The 22,859-nt window shown below is 36.9% G+C and overlaps 1 protein-coding gene across 1 annotated transcript; it reads left to right on the top strand.

The window, feature by feature from the left end:
- Positions 1 to 517: 517 nt before the first annotated feature.
- On the top strand, positions 518 to 22,498 carry LOC140155932 (alkaline phosphatase-like). Its single transcript, XM_072178950.1, has 9 exons — positions 518 to 700; positions 2,005 to 2,231; positions 3,306 to 3,483; positions 15,732 to 15,907; positions 16,523 to 16,727; positions 17,540 to 17,680; positions 18,083 to 18,274; positions 18,750 to 18,887; positions 19,416 to 22,498. Exons 1-9 carry the CDS (start codon positions 637 to 639, stop codon positions 19,637 to 19,639), a joined length of 1,545 nt encoding a protein of 514 aa, XP_072035051.1. The 5' UTR covers positions 518 to 636; the 3' UTR covers positions 19,640 to 22,498.
- The last annotated feature ends 361 nt before the right edge of the window (positions 22,499 to 22,859 follow it).

The raw sequence follows: 22,859 nt of genomic DNA, 5'->3' as shown, positions 1-22,859 counted from the left end.
AGGCACGTGTCTTTACGGTCTACTAATCAGTATCCCAGTGTTGGATGGGCAAACTAAGGGGCTGTGCAATACTTATGAGCACGAGCAATAGAATAAGCAGGGTGCCAGAGCCAATTGCTCCCTCTCGACATGCCCAAAAATCCTTGCCCCTATACCCCCACCTTTTGCACATGCCATTATTTTCTTAGGTTCCCAATCTGCAAATCGTAAGATCGGGCGTAAGATATACCGTATCGAGCGCAGTGTTCGCATTTTTTTTACCTTGGGTGCACTTTTGCACCCCATTTTGAAGGTTGTGGTGCAATTTCAAGCTCGAAGACTTTACATGTAAAGGGTCAAAATGAGGCAATATGGAATTTGTTTTCGTCTGTCACCCCACCAAAACCAGGAAGAAAATAATTCTTCCCCTCCCCCCAAATTGTACAAATGTAGGCCCCTACTCTATACAGGGCTCATAATTATTGCACAGCCCCTGATTGTTGATAATCTACTGACGCCCACAGGTTTATATCATAGGCGTAGTTATAGTTTTTAGCTACCTGTTGATCATATTGAACAAAATACGGGCAGCAAGAAACATCACGAGACCTATATTGCGGCACTGATTTAAAGCTATTCCCCAACAAGGAGCCCACCATGGCAATGAGGATTATACCGATTCTTTTTATCATCTACTCAAGCTGTGCAGTAACGAATGCAGGTTAGTGTTTATAGGCCTAATAAGTTGCTTTATTCATTCATTCATTGCAAAGGTTTACATTATGAACATGACTATGACCTAACTATGCATAATTTTTTGTGTCATAAAAACTTAAACGTTTTACTTATACACAAGCCATACGTATACGGCTTTCTCCTCTCCCTGCCCCTCCCCTCACCACTCGTATGCACACCCTCAGCCACCGTAAGACACACCACACATGGCACATGCACGAAAAGTACACTTTCTTGGCAACGAATATCCTTACAAAATCCCGGGACAAAATCATGGATGGTCAAATATAAAATCCACACACAATACAGACCTAACCCAACCACATCCCAGGGACACGAGATACACCCCTACATAATCAGTAAATTGTATTAGGCCCTATCTCTTACATAAAGATAGCCTAGGACGTACGCATGCAATTGCGGTCGTGTGCAGACCTCCACTAACCGAGAACAGTCCCCCATTGTCGAATAGACTGACCCATGGTCTCGGTTCGGTTCCATCCGTATAATGCCCGGTATAATGTAACAATAAATAATTACATAATGCCCTATGACAAAATACCAAAGTCCTGTAACCCCCCCACCTAGTTTTCTCAGTGCCAAAAACTCCTGCAAAAACTCATTCCTCTTCCTTCACAAATCGACGCCACTGACACAAATGCGGGCACAAACGCTGGACCATGCAGCGATATAAACCTACTACTAGTGAACGCGAAAGTCCAGTCCCAGGTTGATTTTTATTCTACATTACCAATCGTTATCCATGGACCAGAGGGAAGGTCTATAATTACCGAGTGGTCCGCAGTTGGAATGTAGAGTGCGTGTGTGTCCTCGATTGAGGGCGACTGCACACGCAAACAAACAATTGCACGCATTACAATTCCTGGATTTTTTTTACACAGCGGAAACTCTGTTGCGTCACGTTGCAAATCACCAATACTTTGCTCAGAACATTCTAATGTAGTCTTTCCTTGTTCCGGGTGTCCTTGCAAATATAAACTACACCTGGAATTTTAAAATATTTTAACTGGGATAGCCCTACATAACTGTGAAAATGCAAAACAATATGAGTACTGTTGGGTTTTTTTTTGAAAATATGTGTCTCTATCTTGGAACTCCATTTTGGACACCTTTTGCCTGTTATGCTCAGATGAAATGTATGTGTTCCTACCCTGGGCTGATTCATGAAATCTTGATGTTGATGAGGCATGTGTTTATGATGTTACTTAAAAATTGTTTTTGAGTATTTTTGATATTGAAAACAATGTCGTTTTTTAAATTGAATTTTAGCTTCGATCGAGTACTGGAAACAGAAAGGTCGAGCGGAGATAGACAAGGCTTTATCGGATCAACAATACAACACCAATCGGGCAAAGAATGTGATCATGTTCATCGGTGACGGGCTTGATTTACCTACCATTACAGCTTCAAGAATATTGAAAGGTCAGCTGAAAGGAAATCCTGGAGAGGAAGATCAGCTCAGTTTTGAAACATTTCCTCATGTTGGATTTTCTAAGGTAGGCCTACAATAAAGCTTGTTGCAATTGTGTTAATAGATTATAGATTCCCAACGATTTCGGGTTTGGGGAAAAGGTCAGTTGGACTCAGGATATGGTCACCCATATCCTATGTTTTCAAAACTGCTCATAATTATATTCATCTGATCCTTTAACACACCGAGCTATAGACGAATCCAACGAGCCAAGTCATGGTCAGGAGTTGGTCGGCCATTTTTGGGTCCCCGCGTGCACCAAACAGGTGTTGTGAGTGCCCAATTGGGTGGATTAAACCCGCTTAAAATTCGATGTTAGATTCGTTTGTGTTGTAAACTGTCATCATTCTTTTGTTTACGTGTAACACGGGTGATAGAATGCAGTTTAAAATACCCTCCAAGGCCGCATCATTTCACATTTCAGTGAGATAGAGCCGACGGAGACCCAGCTACGGCCGCCATTGAGGTGCAGGAATGCGTGAAATTGGATTCGTCTATACAGGTTACTCCAAATCCATGGGTTACAAATTTTTATTTTATATAAATTATATAAAAGTTCACGCTTGGTTAAAACTAGGGACCACCAATAATCGGGCCAGTAACTATCAACAATAACACAATACCTGTTTACTACAGTAGGTCTAATTCATAGGGTATTCATTGGTAATCCAGGGTCTGGTAAAACGAACTTGTAAATCAATCATCAGTGGTAAACATGGTAAACCAGAAACCCTTAAACCCCTAGTACTGTAAGAGGTATGCCGTATTTATAATTATTTCAGTCGAATATATAACAACATTAAGACACATTTCCTCCATAAATTCATCTCTATTTAAATTCATTGTTATGATTGTCTTCATCTTCTGTCGCAGACGACAACGGCATGAACACCAAACAGGATTATTCTTTTTATTAAAACTATGACCATGATCGTGAATCGTGATGATGACCTGAAGAACATATATTTTGTGCCCGTATTGAATAAGATATCCTTATTATTAGCATTTTAGAAGGCAGATGTCTATGATAAATAACTTGTAGATAAATGCATTTGGTTAGACCGAATTCCTTACGTGCAATTTATATATACTGTTACAGACATACAGTGTTGATGGGCAGGTAGTAGATTCATCAGCGGCTGCCAACGCCTTGTTTTTTGGAGTCAAAACCAAATCCGAAACTCTTGGTGTGGCTGACACCGTTACCCATTTAGATTGTAGCACCACCGAAGAGAACAAACTCGAAAGTAATATAATGGAGGAATCAATCATGGCAGGTGTGTAGGGGTGTAGAGGATGTATTTCTATGTGAGTGTGGGGTGCGAGGGGTGGGTAGGGGTTGGGGTTGGGGTGTGTTTAGGTATGTGGGTGAGTGTGTGTATAAACATGTCTTTTAAGGCTGGTTCAAAGTGAATATTCGAAGGCGAATATTCGGCTTCGAATACTTTTTGTGACGTCAAAATATATACGGCAACGAATAAAATATGATGACACGCCGAGTTGAACCGGATTAAATATCGCGCAACTGATAGTGAGATACTATTGATTTATATGAAAGGCTCGCGAGGTCACCTGAATATCGTTCAACGAACGATGATTTCAAAAATCCCCAATGAAAATTAAGGCATCTGGAATGAGCGTTTCGACAGTATTTTTGTGGGACATGAGAGCACATCAGACATATCGAATTACATTATGAATACGAAGAATGTCTTTCTGATATCAAATAATTTTCATTTTTTGAAATTCACAATATAATACAAATTTCATGACAAATTATTAAAATTTGATATTTTTCACATATTGATATATAACAGTCCTCGAAGTAAATATTTTAAATCTAATGATACTTTCTTAAAGTGTATGTAGCTGGGAGGAAAAGCCGACGATCAATTGAACATTTTGCCCTTTCATATTGAAGATATGGATTTTTTTCCCAAAAGACGTAATTTTTTTGGTGTTTTGACATGCTCTCAAGACTGCAAACCCGATTCTGCCATTTTTTAATTCGCGGACCTATTTTCTCAATAATGATAAAAATGCGACTTTTTTGGTGACTCAAATTTATGTATAGGCTTTCCACTTTTATTTAAGCTATAATTCGCCACTCTTTCTGATTAATAAGTCTAAAGCCTCAAATAGTTTCTGTATTTTACCGGAACTCATTAGGGTTACACAAATGGCTCATTGATTTAGTGGTGTGCCCCTTATTAGTGCAGTACAAGCGTACCCATTTTTATATGATATGAAAATAAAGGAAAATGCCTGGCAGGCAATAGCATTCCAATGCTGTAGTGATGGTAAGTAATGTTTTATGCAAATAATATGATATTTAGGCTTACAAACATAACCTAAATGTACAAGTGAATGTTTCCATACTAACGTAGCTCCATTTAAATCGACTGATGCAGAAAAAAGTCTAACTCCAAATTCAGATTTATGCCTCCACCCCGGTTTTACATAAATAATGTTTGGCCCCAGTTCTAGGTCCCCATATGCATCTGTCCCTGGCAGAGGATGTGTGAGGGTCTGGGGGTGGTAAATCATTGGTTATTGATATAAAATGCATTTGCCATGGAGGTTCACCCATGTTTGTCATCTTTTCCGCACTAGCGGAATTCTTGACGTTTTTGGCACCTATAAACGATGTTATTTTGGGCGGAATAAAGATGTAATGCGTTGTTATCAGTCAAATTCATAATTAGGCTATAATTAATAATTAAGAGGGCAAAATAAGTAATATGTAGGAATGGATATATAGCGCTTTGCAATGAATATCTTCATAAACTATGCAGAACAACCAAAACCACGAGCGTTGGTACCATATCATTGCGTGTTCTTTTAAAATAAATTCTTGTTTATTTCTATAATTTGTGAATCAGGCATTAAAACACATTTAGGCCATAGCAATGTAGGCCTACACAAGTTCGGAACGAGACCTTTTATCTTTTGACGCGTATTTCGGTCAAATGCCAAAATTGATTGCTCAATGAATCATGAAATGAGAGCAATACTACTTTGATGATACCGATCTCAAGTGGATATCAGCCAATGAAAAAAGTATTCACCTGAAATATATTTGTAGGAGTTGAATTTTGTTGAACTCGACAGATATATATTTGGTTGGTCACCGTGGGTGGTCTCATATATAACACTTGTGAGGGCTGTCATATTTGTCGTCGCTTCAATCATATCTTATGATATTGATATATTTATTTATTTATTTATTTATATTTATTTATTTATTTATTTATTTATTTATTTATTTATTTATTTATTTATTTATTTATTTATTTATTTATTTATTTATTTATTTAATTATTTATGTATTTATTGACTTATTTATTTATTTTTTATTTATTTATATCTATTGACTCATTAATTTCTTGATTTGCTTTGCAGTTGAAACATACAAGAAGGTATGGGTCAACCTCCGCGCCTGTTACAGGCAGGTCATAAATGCCCCGAAAAGCGTTAAACGGGTGGAGTCGGTGGGGTCTACTACGGGGGTCCAGGGGCAAAGCCCAGGCGGGGGTCAAGGGGGCTGAGCGCCATGAAGCTCCTGGTTTTTGGCATATTAGAAAATATTTTTCAGAGTACAAATTTCACAATGAAAGTAGTAGGCCTATAGATCTTCTTCTCTCTTTCTTTCCCCTTTCTCTTCTCCCTTGAGTCCCTTCCCTTTTCTCTTCTCCCTTCCCCCGAAGGGTCACTCCATTGTGGCCTGTACACCATCCGCGATAATCGACTTTTGAAAAGCACCCTAAACAAGGATTTAACCCATGGCTAAAACGACACCCTAAACAGGGATTTCATTCCTAACATCAAATTTCATACCCTAAATTTCATTTCCGCATATTTAGAAATTGCAATTTTGCTACCTTTTTTCCAATTTTTCATGTTTTTGACACCCTAAACGCGATACGCGCGTATCGTGCCTACCCACGAAAAACGACCCTTTTTACGTGTTTTCATTATCGCGGATGGTGTACAGGCCACAATGGGAGTGACCCCCCCGGGTCCCTTCCCCCCCCTTGGAGTAACTACAGAATACCCCTCTCGGGGGTATAGTTGTATAAAGTTGTAACATGTTTGTATGTATTGGAATAGGGTGTTTTGTGCTTGAGTGGGGTATTCTGTTTTAATGATTTGTGTATGGTAATGTTGTGAGTGTGTTATTCTGGAGACTAAGTATAGGTCTTGGTTTTTTTTTGTGCGCAGTTGGCGCAGACGTAGTCGAAAAACCGACAGAGTTGGCGTTTGACGTGGACGCAGTTTAAATTGGCGGGTTGATCAATGCAGCGTAGATGCATTATTTAAGTTGCAGATGAAACAAAGGAAGTATGTTTGCTGGTACTACTCGGGAGTAGGCCTATAGGCCCTAGGTGTCGGTTTTTAACAAGGCGCAGTCGGCGCAGACGTAGTTGAAAATTGATAGGTTTTTAAAAATGGGGCGTGGACGTAGTATTGCGGGGGGATTTGTCCCCGTTATACCGTTGAAGGAGTTCAAGATGTGGTATTTTTTTTGTGTGATTGTATTTGAATTAGTTGTTGGTACATGTATAGGCCTACTAGGACAAATTATATGTCTAGTTTTTATGTCGGCGTAGTCGGCGCAGACGTAGCTGAAAATTAACAGGTTTGGGCTTTGGGCTTGGACGTGGATAAAATTGGTGATTTTATGAATGGGACATAGTGTTTGGGGATTTGTGCCCATGATGTTGAATTAGTATAATATGTTAAATTGTGTGTGAATGTGGTGGCAGACTGGCAGTACATGAACAGTATGTTGGACATAGGTCTTGGTTTTTAAGTCGGCGCAGTCGGCGCAGCCGTAGTTGAAAATGGCAGATTTTGCGTTTGGGCGTGGACGTAGTTAAAAGTGGTGATTTTAAAATGGAGCGTGGACGCAGTATTGCGGGGGATTTGTCCCACAATGGCGTTGAAGGAGTAGGCCTACAAGATGTTGTTTTGTGTTTGATAGTGTTTGAATTTGTTGTTGGTACATGTAAATTGGACAAAGTATAGGTCCTGGTTTAATGTCGGCGCAGACGTAGTCGAAATTTAGCATGTTTGGGCTTTGGGTGTGGTCGTAATTAAAATGGGTGATTTTATAAATGGGGCATGGACGCAGTGTTGGAGGGCGGTTTGTCCCCGTTGAAGTTGAATTGGGATGGTATGTTGTTTTGTGTTTGATACCAGAAGTGTTTGAGTGTTTTGCTGCTACATGCAGTGTTTGGACCGTAGGTCTTGGTTTTTATGTCGGCGCAGTCGGCGCAGACGTAGTTCAAAAATAGCAGGTTTTGCGTTTAGGCGTGGACGTAGTTAAATTATGTTAACTGTATCAAATAAATACCCTTATCTGGAATGAACTTTTGTTTTGGTTTTTAATACTGGAACATTTACGAAAATATTGCAGGCTATTCTTTATTTTTTTGCTTCAGGACTGACTAATGTTGCTAAAGTTTTTACAGCCCCCCCCCCCCCTCTAAGTGCACCAAAACTTTTTAACCTCCCTCTTCATACACCCAAAACTTTTGAATCCCCCTATATTCAGAACTCCAAAATTTTATAACCCCCCCTACATATTTTTCAGCCCCCTAATAATTGAAGATTCAGTATGTTTTGAAAGTGATATTAGTTCTTTAAGGATGACTTTGGCTATAGGGGTGGGCTTTGGCACGATTTTATGGCACATGATTATTTTGTTCATTGCAATTTTTTCGCGCGCATTTGTCCTGGTAATTAATGTTTTTTATTTTAACGATGCGATGTGGAAATTTTGTCCCCTTGCTCCGGTATCCTCCTTCGCATTTTAGCATTGATAGCAAATTTTCACGGGAAAAGAGATTTTTTGGGACAGCTTGGAAAAGTTAGGTTACAGATCTGAAGGGCCAAAGCTGAATCATGTTGCCTTGCACAGGGCACCCCCCCGAGAAAATGGTCTCTGGCAGGAGTGATGATGAGTTCACTGACCTTTTAACAAGTTCAACCATGGTTCAACAAAAGTCAATACGATTACGTAATTGTTCATGTGATGACACACACAGAGGGAAAGTCAATATTTACATTTCTTGGTCATAAACCTCACCTCCATGCAGTAGCCTTTATTATACGCATTATAGCTGATCTGGGTAATCAAAAACAAATCTACCCATCCTGGCTTAGGGTTTTAATAACATGCTTAATTTCCGGGATTGATTGAATTTAAATAATGGATACACATTTTAAGTTTAGCATCAGTTTTTGTTATTTAGTTAAGTTGGGTTTTTGAGAATTAAAAAAATATTTTGCTTAAATCATTAGAAAATATGTACCATATTGGCTGAAATTTTTAGGTTGAAAAGTCGGGTATGAGAAGTTAGGGTCACAAATTGTACCAACCCGAAATTTTTATCACTTTGTAATATTTTCATTTGGTATGTTTCTTATTAATATTTTTGAGGAAAAAAGTGAGGATTTTTATCACTTTGTAATTTTTTCATTTGTTATGTTTCTTATTTATAGTTTGTGAGGAAAAGTGATAGTTTTTCATCACTTTGCACATTTTGAATTTTTTATGTCTTTTAATATTTTGTGAGGAAAAAAGTGAGAATTTTGTCATAACTTGGCAAATTTTTTATTTATTATGTTTCTTATATTTTTGAAAAAAAGTGAGGATTTTACTACTTTTATATTTTTGATTTTTAATGTTTTCTATTATTTTGTGATGACAAAAGTGAGGATTTTTTCATCACTTTGTAATTTTTTCATTTGTTATGTTTCTTATTTATAGTTTGTGAGGAAAAGTGATAGTTTTTCATCACTTTGCACATTTTGAATTTTTTATTTCTTTTAATATTTTGTGAGGAAAAAAGTGAGAATTTTGTCATAACTTTGCAAATTTTTATTTATTATGTTTCTTATATTTTTCTGGTGAAAAAAAAAGTGAGGATTTTTACTACTTTTATATTTTTGATTTTTAATGTTTTCTATCATTTTGTGATGACAAAAGTGAGGATTTTTCATCACTTCGCAAATTTTTCATTTGTTACGTTTCACATTATTTTGTATGGAAAAAAGATTTTGAAATTACTTCGGATTTTTTTTTAAAATTTTCTGTATAATGTACAATGTTGCTTTAAGCCCATGGATTGAGAAATTTAATATTATTATTCCATGCCTTGATATTGTTTGATTGCATTTTGTAATATTGTTTTCAAAGTGATGAAAAAAGTGATGAATTATTATGATGTCCAAAAAATAGGTGCCAAAATTTCTCCCCCAAATCGTGCCATATCTAATTATATTTCGAATGTGATAGAAATCCTCACGTATCTCATCACAAAATAATTTTTAAAAATGAATGAAAAATTGGCGTCGTAATGAACAACTTTTGTCATCACAAAATAATAAGAAATATAACAAATGAAAACATTCCAAAGTGATAAAAAAATCCTCACTTTTTCCTCACAAAATAATAAGAAACGTTAAACATAACAAATGAGAAGTTGGCGAAATGATGAAAATAATTCTCACTGTTGTCATCACAAAACATGATGATAACAAGTGAAAAATTTCCAAAGTAATACAAAATTCCTTACTTTTCCTCACAAAGTAATAAGAAACATAACAAACGAGAAATTTCTAAAGTGTTAAAATATCCTTACTTTTATCATCACAAAATAATAAGAAACATAAAAAACTGCAAAGTGAGGATTCTTTCTCATTTTTAACTTTCCTTAAGGGGGTACTACACCCCTGGCCAATTTTGTGCCTATTTTTGCATTTTTCTCCAAAATTATAGCGCATTGGTGACAAGTAAGATATGTATATTACAGGGGCAAGGACTACAACTACTGCACTGGAAATTTTATTTCAGCACAGACAACAGTTGTGGAGTTACAGTCAAAAATGAGGGAAACCCAATATTTGATCATTAAATCAATAACTACTTGGCTTGAGTTGCTGAATTTTCAGTGCAGTAGTTGTAATCCTTGCCCCTATAATATACATGTCTTACTTTTCACCAATACGCTATAATTTTGGAGAAAAATGCAAAAATAGGCACAAAATTGGCCAGGGGTGTAGTACCCCCTTAAATCGGGCCTCAATTGTCTGAAATTGATAACATTTTATTTTTAAAGAGGGACTATGAATTTAATTCCAATATCATATTATTGAAATTCTCATCAATATTAACTGTATAGTTACTACTAGCTAAAACTACTGTTCTTTGAATGGTACAAAATGCAGATGTTCAATCGAAATACATATTATGCAATATAGGACTGTCCGCATTTTTTAGGTGGGTAATGTGTATAAAACAAATGAATATCTACGTCATTATCATTTGTTTCCCAATTTTAAAACAAGATGTTTTAGAAAAGGAAAACAAATCATACATACAAAAAAAAAATCACATTTTTGACCAAAAACACCTTCCAACCCAAAAATCACATTAATTTTGACCAAAAGTCACATTTTTGATTTTTGACCAACACAAAAATCAAATTATTGATCAAAAAGCACATTTTAGACCAAAAACTAATTTTTTGATCAAAAATCACATTTTAAACCAAAATATCACAATGTAAACCAAAAATCACATTATAAACCAAACATCACATGAATTGAGTAAAATTACCCGGTGTTGAGTAAGGGGAAAGATTTTACTCTGCTGTTGTTGTTTTAGAATTGCCCGTGTGTCATTATTACTTGGTCGATTTCAGATCTAAAGTGATGTATGCATGAAGGATAATTCACACCTTCTGTAGATAACATAAAATGTGAAATCGACCAACTTTTTGAAGGTGTTTTTATTGTAAATATATCTGTCCAAATTCAAATTTAACCATGCACATGTGTATGCAGTGGGCGGGCAGTGGTGTCATGTTCACTCACACAGCTGTGCTAACCGCAAGACTTGCTGGGAAGTGCTTTTAAAAATCATCCTCTGAGTTTCAACTGCCACTATATTTTTCAAATCCCATTGAACTCTGTGCAAAAGATGTTGTTTAAGAATTGTCCGTGTGTCATTATTACTTGGTCGATTTCAGATGTAAAGTGATGTATGCACGAAGGATAAATCACACCTTCTGTAGATAAGATAACATAAAATGTGAAATCGGCCAACTTTTTGAAGGTGTTTTTATTGTAAATATATCTGTCCAAATTCAAATTTAACCATGCACGTGTACGTGTGTATGCAGTGGGCGGGCAGTGGTGTCATGTTCACCCCCACAGCTATGCTAACCGCAAGACTTGCTGGGAAGTGCTTAAATCATCCTCTCGTACCAGCCGTGGGACGTGCAATATACAGACTCCCCGTTTTGGGCCCGTGCTCCATAGCCAAAATTATCAAAAAAGTATCATTATCACCTTCAAAACATGCGGAATCTTCAATTACATGCTTATGAAGCTTGCATATTTTCAAAAGAATGACACATAGCCATGATTACCATTATCAACTCTATTGTACACCTTTCTGTATTTCTTAATAAGGCAAACAAATTCGTGTACATTCTAATCTTGTTATAACTGTATGACTACAATCATCTCACTTATATTTGCATCCAATTTTGTAAGTATATTTTGTTATTACTATCAATAAACCATCAAGAATTAAACAATAATTGTGTATATGGTATATCTCTGTCTTTGAGTCACATTTGTATACCATATCCAACTTGAACCTCGGGGGGAGGGGCACTCAATTTTGGAAGTGACGGGTATGTGCCTACCGGAGTCGCGAAGTAGGGGCATATCGGGTACAAAGCGTTATTTTTAAAACTACGGGGGTCATTGGGTACAAACAAAATAAAAAAGGGGGGTCATCAAGTATAAGATTTAAAGAAAGGGTCATCGGGTAGAAAATTGTGACAAAATGTAGCAAAATTTTGAAACTTTCGGCATAATTGTGAAAAAATGAAGCAAAATTGGACAGGTTTCTGCATTGTTTAGTTGCATTTAGATGATGCTATTATAGAAAAAAGGGGTTATGGGTAGCCGCAACCAAAGAAAGGGGTTCATTGGGTAGCCGCAACTAAAAAAAAAAAAAAAAGGGGGGTCATCGGGTATGGATTGTAAAGTCCATTTTATCACGTTAAAATTGGGAAAATTCTCCCGCGAATTGATGGCTGAACTACATTCTAAAAAATAATAGAATCCAAATTATATGACTTTGGTCTTGTTGCGATGCATTGCACTTACTAGGGTACCTGCAGGTAATATGGGACCATTAAGGACGTTTAGCTTATTTGCATAAAAACTAAAGAAGATATGCCCACAAGAGATTGTTATGATGAACAACCTGTCCTTTAAGATTAATAAAACAGGCAATGTTACCTTGTTTTTTATGTTTGTTTGGACGCTATGACTGTGTTATCTCTATGGTGAAAATCAAAAGTTCAGAAAATCACTCTTTTGTTCTAAAAACATTTTTGTTACATGATTTTGAATGTTAAATGCAAATTTCTACAAGAAAATTCAATTTTCTAAATAGTTTTGCTTTTCGCATTGACAATGCACACAATTTCCTATGTGTCCCATATTACCTGCACCCATTCAGTTGAAAATCAGAGAAAATAATCATTTATAAAAGGAAAGTGCCACTTGTCAGTGGAATTTTACCTGCTGATAAGCTTAACCCATCACCTAAAGATAATAAAAAATGACAAATGCCCCCTCAGTACCAGAGTTTTTGGATACACAATCATAAAATGTGACGTCATTGATTTTATATCAGGCCAAAAAAACGACATAATTTTTTGGGCAATTTCACTCTTTTTGGCATTGATTTCCAAGAGTTTGATACACAGACTCCAAAACTGCATTATTTTCTAGAAGCACAATTGATGTCTCTAAACACTTAACAAATCAACTTAAAGTGTTTACCTTCTCTAAGCTACTTTTTGTTAAAATGAAAACAGGTGTCCCATATTACCTGCTGTCCCATATTACCTGCACCTACCCTATTACATATTTTCTTATATCAACAAACAGCAAAATACATAAAATTAATGAGACTGATTGAGACTCTTTTTATGGTTTTTACAACTCAAGTAAAAATTTGATACGATTGATTCTAAATATACTACAAAAATAAGGTCTCTCGTCCCAACGCGCAGTCGGGCTTTCTTGTTAGAACGAGGCATTCCCTCATACATTATGTTTAGTCGTGCATTGTGTTTACGCAAGTGTGTCTATGTCCTGTTAAGAAGCATGCTGTTTTCAAAGCCCCATATCGAATTCAGAACTACGTCTACGCCGACTGCGCCAACATAAAACCAATACCTATAAGCCCTCTATCGAATTGAGAACTACGTCTGCGCTGACTGCGCCAACATAAAACCAAGACCTACACGCAAGTGTGTCTATGTCCTGTTAAGAAGCATGCTGTTTTCAAAGCCCCATATCGAATTCAGAACTACGTCTACGCCGACTGCGCCAACATAAAACCAAGACCTATAAGCCCTCTATCGAATTCAGAACAACGTCTGCGCCGACTGCGCCAACATAAAACCAAGAATTGCGTGCATATCCTATTTGGACATGGACGCACTTGGTTAATGGCCCATGGTGTGGAACCTTGGACGTACTCAAATAATGAGTTTTCAACTGAGTCTACGCCGACCAACACCGTCGGGCTGTTTTCAACCAACACGCCCTCTCTGTCTGAAATTATTTGTCCAAATACCAGAATCCAAAAAGCCATGTCGTGACTGTAGGGGATTATTTGTCCAACTACTAGATAGATGGCGCTTCGTTGAAGACACTGCGTCTACGCCGACCAACACCGTCGGGCTGTTTTCAACCAACACACCCTCTCTGTCTGAAATTATTTGTCCAAATACCAAAATCCCAAAAGCCATGTCGTGACTGTAGGGGATTATTTGTCCAACTACTAGATAGATGGCGCTTCGTTGAAGACATTTGTCCAAGAACCAAAATGTAAAAGAAATTATGATGTGACTATAGGGGATTATTTGTCAAAATACAAGAAAATATCAAATTGAGGGGCTATTCCCTTTGAAGCAGCTCAGGGCTGTGCCCATGGTGTGGTGGGTATTGTGTAGTTATGCCCCCTTTTCTTCCCTCTTTTTCTTTTCTTCTTTCCCTTTCTCTTCCTCTTTCTTTCCCATTTTCTCTTCTCCCTTCCCTTTTTTCTCTTCTTTCCCTTTCTCTTCCCTTCCCTCTTTTTCTCTCTTTCCCCCTTTTCCCCTTCCCAATTTTTTTTCTCTTCCAGGGTTTTTTTCCGGGGGCAGCTTGCATCCCCGGCCCCCACTGGTTACGCCACTGCTCCTATTTAGACCCATTTATATAGACATTAAATCATGACAATAGTTCAATGGAGTTTACCTATTATGATTTTATTTACTTCGTTAAGGAAATTCTCTAAATTTTGCTTACCTTGGTCAACGGGCAATACTTGTTAACAGTAGGGCAACGCTGTGAATTGTAGAAATATATCTTTCTCCGGTTCATAGTTTTATATTCGAAGCCGCATATATTTTGACGCCCAAAACGTATTCGAAGCCGAATATTCGCCTTCGAATATTCACTATGAACCGACCCTTACGCTATAACATGTTTAACTCTGATATATGCCTTCTTATAAGTAAAGTATAGGTAATGGGGATACGCATCATGCACAAGAACAAATTAACACAATGGGGAACGATTGCTCGCTATACAAGAGCATGAAGAGGAACCCGAATATATTTAATAAGAACGAATGAACAGTTTACCTACCCAAAGTGTTACAATTAAACATGACAACAAATAAACACAAGTTCCGACAACCCAACTTGAAAAAAGCAAGGGAATGTGCCAGCATGGGAATCGAACCCACTACCTTCCGATTTCTAGACGGACGCCTTATCCATTAGGCTACCAGCTCCCACTGATAAACGGTGGTTTTAAAACTGGGTCTAATGCAAGCAGTCGAGGTATACAATACACACAAACAAATACGGTATTACGCAAGTACACAAGTGTAGGAGATCATTACTGAAGCTTAATCGTTTCCCCAGTATAATACAAGTAAAGTAGGTAATGGGGATACGCATCCGGCACAAGAACAAATAAAAACAATGGGGAACGATTGCTCGCTACAAGAGGAAACCGAATATATTTAATAAGAGCGAATGAACAGTTTACCAGCCCAAAGTGTTACAATTAAACATGACAACAAATAAACACAAATTCTGACCGGCACACAACCCAACATGAAAAAAAAGCAAGGGAATAACAATTTTAATTTTTTACACTTTCTGAATGGGCCTTTAAAGTACATCATATAATGAAGTACCTTTCTCCATAGACAGTAGCTACTGTCTATGCTTTCTCCCACCCTTTCTGCATAGACAAACACTTCCGACTGCAAACGGAGGTCCTGGGATTCAACCATTTCTATATTCCACCCACTGATTGCCCATGTAGACAAATCAGTCCACTTCAATTTTGACAACCTCACTCAGTGACTGCTTTTGTCTTTCCATTGATAAATAACGAAATATGTTAGTAATATATTGTTTTTTACCAGGAAAATCTGCTGGAATTGTGACGACGTCTCGTATAACGCATGCTACCCCGGCTGCTTTGTATGCTCATCTTGCGTCTCGTCGATGGGAGGATGATACCGACATCCCCTTACAGCAGAGATCTGAGGGCTGTATTGACATAGCACGCCAACTTGTTCAGGAAACTGCAGATGTAAAGGTATGACACCTCCATGCAGTTTTACAGCAATGTGCATCCCGTGGTGTGCAACTTCCTTTTGACTTGTTTCGTACCACAATTGAAAAATTGACTTAATTTTGGTGTATAGCATAGAAAACCATTTTTACCAGCAAGCCACCACTGCAATTGAATATTAAAGTACCTAAGTGGAAGCATATAGCATAGACATGGTGGAAGAAGGACCCAACACCTTTTTTTGAGATATTAACAGAAAACTTAACATTTGGACTATGATTTGGAAAAATTTTAGAGACATACTGTTTTCATCTTCATCTTTAGTATCGGTACATGGACATACATTTAGCATGCATGTGAAATGATATATGTTCCAATGGCAACAATACATGTACTAATACGATAAAACTCATTTGTGTAAAATGGTGAAGTTGGCCGTTCTTCCACTTGGGTATTCAATTATGAATGCGAATTGTATTTGGGTTAAAGCTAAAGTAGCTTAAAGTGTGACAATTGACAAATGCGCATATACTTGCTGAAAAATAGTGAGCGAAATTATTTTTTTCGGCCCCAAAAAGGACGTTTTAACTTTTGCAACTACTTCTCAAATTAGTCAGGTTTCATCTTTTTCTAAAACAGGTCATATTAGGAGGTGGTCGACAATACTTCTATCCTAATGATATTTCTGATCCGGAATATTCTAACCGAAATGGAAACAGAGAAGATGGTCGAAACCTAATAGAAGAGTGGTTGGCGTCACATGATAACGATTCTACAGCCCGATATGTGTGGGACAAAGCAGGATTCGATGCCATTGATCTAGCAGAGGTTGACTTCCTTTTAGGTATACGAGCGTTGGTTTATTAATATGGACCAAACTGGAATTGTCACAGTCAGGCCCGGGAGTCAGGCCCAGGCTACTCTAATGCGGAAGGATGCAATGCAATGCAATGCAATGCAATGCAATGCAATGCAATGCAATGCAATGCAATGCAATGCAATGCAATGCAATGCCATGCAATGCCATTCAATGCCATGCCATGCAATGCAATGCAATGCAATGAAATGGAATGAAATGCAACGAATAAATAAAGTATGATATGAAATATTTTTTTTCTTAAAGGGCATTTCGTGATCCACAGCCTCATCCCCCACTTTTCCCAAAAAAGTTGAGATTTTTACACCACTGGATACCTCTGGCTACATAATGTTTATGTACCAAATATTTCTTGCAGATTAATTCGTTTAGCAAAAATATCGCCAAATTTTCAGAACGAAAATACAACACATTGTCTATGGAGCAGTGTAATACACATAATCATGCATAACTCGGAAACGCAAAATCGGAATCCACTGAAATTTTGGAAATAAGCTTTTTTCGTGGATAGCTACTGAAAAATGTCATAAAAAGAGGATGCTAGGATCACGAAATCCCCCTTTAAGAAAACACAAGCATACTTTATATATACTGCGCCAATAAAGTATCCTTACACTTGGAAAAATAATCACAATTCCCAAACTGAACAATATTGGGGTAAATTTGTTTTTTTAATAGATGCACTAAATTTACCCCAATATTGCTCAGTTTTGAAATTGTGATTATTTTTCCAAGTGTAAGGATACTTTATTGGCGCAGTATACAACCTTCTATTGCAGGCTTATTTGAACCCGGCCACATGAAGTATGAAACAGAACGTGAAGACGACGAAGCAGGAGAACCATCGCTTGAGGAGATGGTTGAGAAAGCATTACAGATGTTGCAGGAGAACCAAAACGGATATTTTCTGATGGCTGAAGGTATATAAGATTTAACATCTGTAAACATAAATATGATACACAGTGAAGTGTTGGTAACAGCTCCAGTGGAAACAATTCGGGTGAAGGTGAATGCGGATTGATGCGACTTACATGCGAGTGAACCTCACCATCAATCGTCAACCACCTTTGAGGTGGTTCATACGCGGTAACGTAAATAGTTCGGGTGACGATTTGGCGGGTGACACAAGAAGACACAACAATACAGCAGAAGCATTCAAACTCTGACCTAAGGTCATGAAAAATATTTTCTGGACTTCCACCTTCCCCACCACATACATGAAAAGACTGATTGAATTGTATTTCAAATATTATTATCCATATTAAAGACATATGAACTCATTAATTTGAGTCTAATTCGATTGTATCATATCAACTTTTCAGGAGGCCGGATAGATCACGCCCACCATGAAAACAATGCTTATAAAGCACTTACTGACACGTTGGCATTTGAACGAGCAATACAGAAGGCATTGGATATGGTGAATCTCAAAGATACACTCATCATCGTCACCTCTGACCACGCCCAGGCAATGAGCTTTGTGGGCTACACCGGGATAGGAAATCCTATATTTGGTAAACTCATTCATGTTATTTAAAACAAATGTGTTTTTTAATATGTTTAACCTGTTTTAAGATTCAAACATGCAATATTTGTGTTCTTTGTAAATTAAAAAAAAATGAAGAAGTAGCCTGTAGCAAACTGCCCTAAAATTCGTTCTTGTCCGAGCAACTCGTTAATTTGCCCATTATGCTTATTATTAACGAATTTTTACGGTATAAGGAACCGCAATGAGTTCTGCTAGGATCGACCTCAAGAAGCCTATATCTGATAATCTGGTGCTGTATGCTGGCTCTTGTAATGGCATAAAGAAGGGCAGAAAGAAAGGCAGAAAGAAAGAAAGAAAGAAAGACATAAATCGAGCGAACGAATGAATGAATTGGAATTGGTTGACTCTTCTGTAAGGTTCTTGAAGACATATATCATGTTGAATTGTTGAAGGAATTTTCACTTATCATCTAACAATCTAGTTATTTTTGTGTGACACAGGCCTTAATGATAAGGAGGTTGACGATGAAGGGATACCTTGGTCTACTCTTCAATACACCGGGGGACCAGGAGGAGCTATAGAAAGGGACACCTTCCGAGCAACTGACAGCAGAAGAGATCTGACCAATGTTGACACCGGTTTGTACACATAATTGTTTTGTAATATCTACACACTCTAAACATTAGTATTGTAACATTCCCAAAATCGAGGTTTTTCAGTTAAACACCGGAGTTAACACTAGCATAGTCACAGGGCAAAGTGGTTTTCAATTTGGTTGTAGGCATATATAACTTGGTTACGAGAGCGTAAGTCCAAGAAATCGTCTAATACAGAGAGGGTGAAGCTTTTAGTTCATAGGATATCCGAAAGGCTTCAGTATTATGGGAAAAGGATTTATTTGGCTTGGATAAGGTGTCCAGGAATTCAATATGTCTGATGCTCTCATGTCCCACTCAAAATTAATTGGGGGGTCTTTCAAGGATAATTGAGAACAAATGGGTCTTTGGTGAGGATTTTGTTTAAATGCAAGGGGTCTTTGAGGGGCATAGGAAGTAGTCTCTTGTACCGCCAATACCAATTCTCTATGTAGCATGGACTATGTAGGCATATTATAGGCCTATTAAATGACATTATTAATTTCCCAACTTGTTTCTTTTCTTTTTTAGCTGATCCAGATTTTGTGCAACCTGCACTTTTTTTGCGCCCAAAGAGCCCTCACCATGGTCAGGACGTTCCGATCTATGCTATTGGTCCTATGGCTCATATGGTACACAGCACTCACGAAGAAAGCTACATTGCTCATGTGATGCGTTACGCAGCATGTATAGGAGACTATGAAAATGACTGTTCCCGTCAAGCTCCACGTAGAAAATTAAGAAAACAAGATTAAAGGGGCATTTCGTGATCCACAGCCTCATCCCCCCACTTTTCTCCAAAAAAAGTTGAGATTTTTATATCACTGGAAACCTATGGCTACATAATGTTTATGTACAAAATATTTCTTGCAGATTAATTCGTTTAGCAAAGATATCGTGAAATTTGAATTTCGTTCTGGTGCACCAGAACGAAATTACAACGCATTGTCTATGGAGCAGTGTAATACACATAATCATGCATAACTCGCGAACGCAAAATCGGAATCAACTGAAATTTTGGGAATAGGTTTTTTCGTGGATATCTAATGAAAAATGACATAAATAGAGGATGCTAGGATCACGAAATACTCCTTTAAGATGAATAGTTGAACAGCAAAGAACTTTTTTTACCTGAAAATAAGCAGACATAGTTTGTACCGGAATTTTTTGTTGCAAATTAATTAAGTTATAAGTTCACATTTTCTAAGTGTTCGCAGGAAATCATCATCATAATGAATTGTAATTTTGAACATATTGCAAAAGATAATCATATTGACAATGCTCCTTGCATTTGAACATATTTTTTTCCTTCAGAATTGTAGTTGCAATATCACAATGTTACTGATAATTGTATATAAATTTACACGGTCCCTTGGGTTTGATATTACTTATATACTATATAGTACTGATGATTTGATTCACACTGTTTTGGTTAATGGTAAAGCTCTCCCTATATCTCATGGAGGCACTGAGATAACAGCTTTTCTCTCCCTCCCTATAAAGAAGTCAAAAAGTATTTTCCTGTATATATTTCATAAATAGATCAACAGGTGTATAAAGATATATAAATATAATATATAATAATGATAAGATATAAATATATATATATCTGTGTTAAAGTGTTGGTATATATTTTTGTATCCGGCCTTTAAGGATGTCTCCGGCAATCACAACAGTATGCATTATATGATAGAAAATTAATTATCAAGCACGAATCACGTGGTTTTATTTGAAACAAACTCATATTGACTATAAAAACTAATTAATACAGCCGTCTCTCATCACGCGATATTCAAAATTCCCGGGCGCCGAAATTGTTCAGTGTAATGACGTCCCAGTAACACAATGAAGGATGACGACAAGTGAGCACAAGTAACCATTCCGGCGCGGGAATTTTGAATATCGCGTGATGTGAGCCGGCTGTTTTTATTCATTTTTATGGTCATGAGTTTGTTTTAAATAAAACAATGCGATTCGTGCTTGATAATTATTTTTCTAACATATAAGGCATAATGTTGTGATTGCCGGAGACATCCTTTTTTAAAATCTTAAAAATAAGTTCACATTTTATGGGTCTTTTTTTTCCTTCACCATTGTATAAAAATTTGGTCAGTATAATTCGCTTCTTTATGCTAGTGTCAGTTGCCTTAGAGACAGCAGCAAATAAGTCGTTCTGTTGTCATAGTCAACTCTATGATACTGACCTTCACAATATTTTTGCAACCCGTCTATTGTGCCGTCACACAAAAGAAAAGACCTGGGATTCCAGATGATCGACTGACTGTATGGCTTTATTTGGCAGTAATCTGACCTGAAAAATGCCACTTCGATATTTTTTGGTATAAGTCTTGGTCGTTGACCGTTTAATGCTTTAAACCACTCTTTAAATGTACACAGAGTCAGTGGAAAGAGTGAAAAAAAAAGAGTGAGAGAGTGAAAAATGGAGGGCAACCCCGTTTTGAGTGGAAATTTTCACTAATGTATGCAGATGATCTGATTCTCATGTCAGAGTACGTGTTGCTGGGTTACACACTTTTTGTAACAAGTGGAAATTGGTAGTCAATAAGTCTATTAATGATTTTAACAAGGGTGGTAGATTAATTCGTCAACATAATTGTAAGTATGGTAATTGTAACATTAATGTCACTAATGAATATTGTTATCTTGAAATTATTTTTGTACCTTCTGGCTCGTTTACAAAAGCAATTAACAGACTTAATTAAAATACGTCATAATTTATTTGATAACTCAACAAAATGTGGTTTTAAGTCATTCCAAACATTAGTGCAGCCAATAATTGGTTATGACTGCGAGGTTTGGTCTCCATTTCTGTTAAATAAATTTAACAACAGTAGCTTTCTTTCATTATGTGATAAACTACCAGGTGAATCTCTTCATATTAAATTTTGTAAAGGAACTTTGGGTGTGCATAAAAAATCTACAAATCATGCTGTTAGAGGTAGTTTCCCTTTACTTATTCATATGATTAGTTAGCCATAAAGGTAGTAAAATAATATGACCTTGTGACAGATGCATTAATTGATAATAGAAGGCTCCACTGATCAGGCACATTTTAATGGTCATCTGGTATCTTTGATAGTTTAAAAATGATAATAGGCTGGATATATGAGATAAACCCAATGTTATTACTTTATCAAATTTTGATGATATTGTGCATGGTGGTATTAAAGATGTATATAGTGATTTATGGGTAAAACAAATCACCTGTTACCAGGCTAAACTTAGGACTTTTTGTCTTTTCAAAAAAACCTTTTCGTTAGAAAATTAGGTCATGATGGTGAACCGCTCCACAGTGTCGACGTCCTATACGATAAATATAAATTTAATACTCCGTTGGTGAGCGACGGGCGAGTGGTATTTCACCGAACGCAAGAAAAGGAGTTCTATCTGATTGGCTAGCAATCGATCGCTGAGGTCGCTCAGTAGTCAACTACAAACTCAAAATGGAGCAATGTATTCAATTCGATTGAAATCGATTATTCTATTATTGACGTAGATAAAGAGAGTGATAGTGTGTCAATAATGTACATTGTATTGCACCTGGTTTTACATGCATTCCTTTATATAATCATTTTCTCAAAGAGTTGAATATTATCACAATTTTTACAGCGGATTTCAAATGTTTTACATCAAAATTGCAGTTAAACATATCCAAAATACCGGTCCTCACTAATTAGTTAATTTAATTTCCAGTTAGTACATTTAAACGAAACCTGCATGTGATTTACCTGACAACAAATAAAATTTCCTTGCAATAGAAATATCATATGGGATACTGATATGGTAGGCCGCAACAGCCACAACGTGGAGCTGCTACGCGTAGCTGACTTTTTGCTCCGTGGAACCAAATTGACCAATCATGTTAGAGTTTTTCATTACTCGGAGGTAAAACTGACCAATCAAGTACGACTTACTCATTACGTGAAGCGAATTTATTCATTAAGAATTTGCCAG

The sequence above is a fragment of the Amphiura filiformis genome, chromosome 6, assembly GCF_039555335.1.
Source record: "Amphiura filiformis chromosome 6, Afil_fr2py, whole genome shotgun sequence".
NCBI lineage: Eukaryota > Metazoa > Echinodermata > Ophiuroidea > Amphilepidida > Amphiuridae > Amphiura > Amphiura filiformis.
Note: the sequence above shows the minus strand (reverse complement) of the source record. Positions and strands in the feature narration are given on the sequence as shown.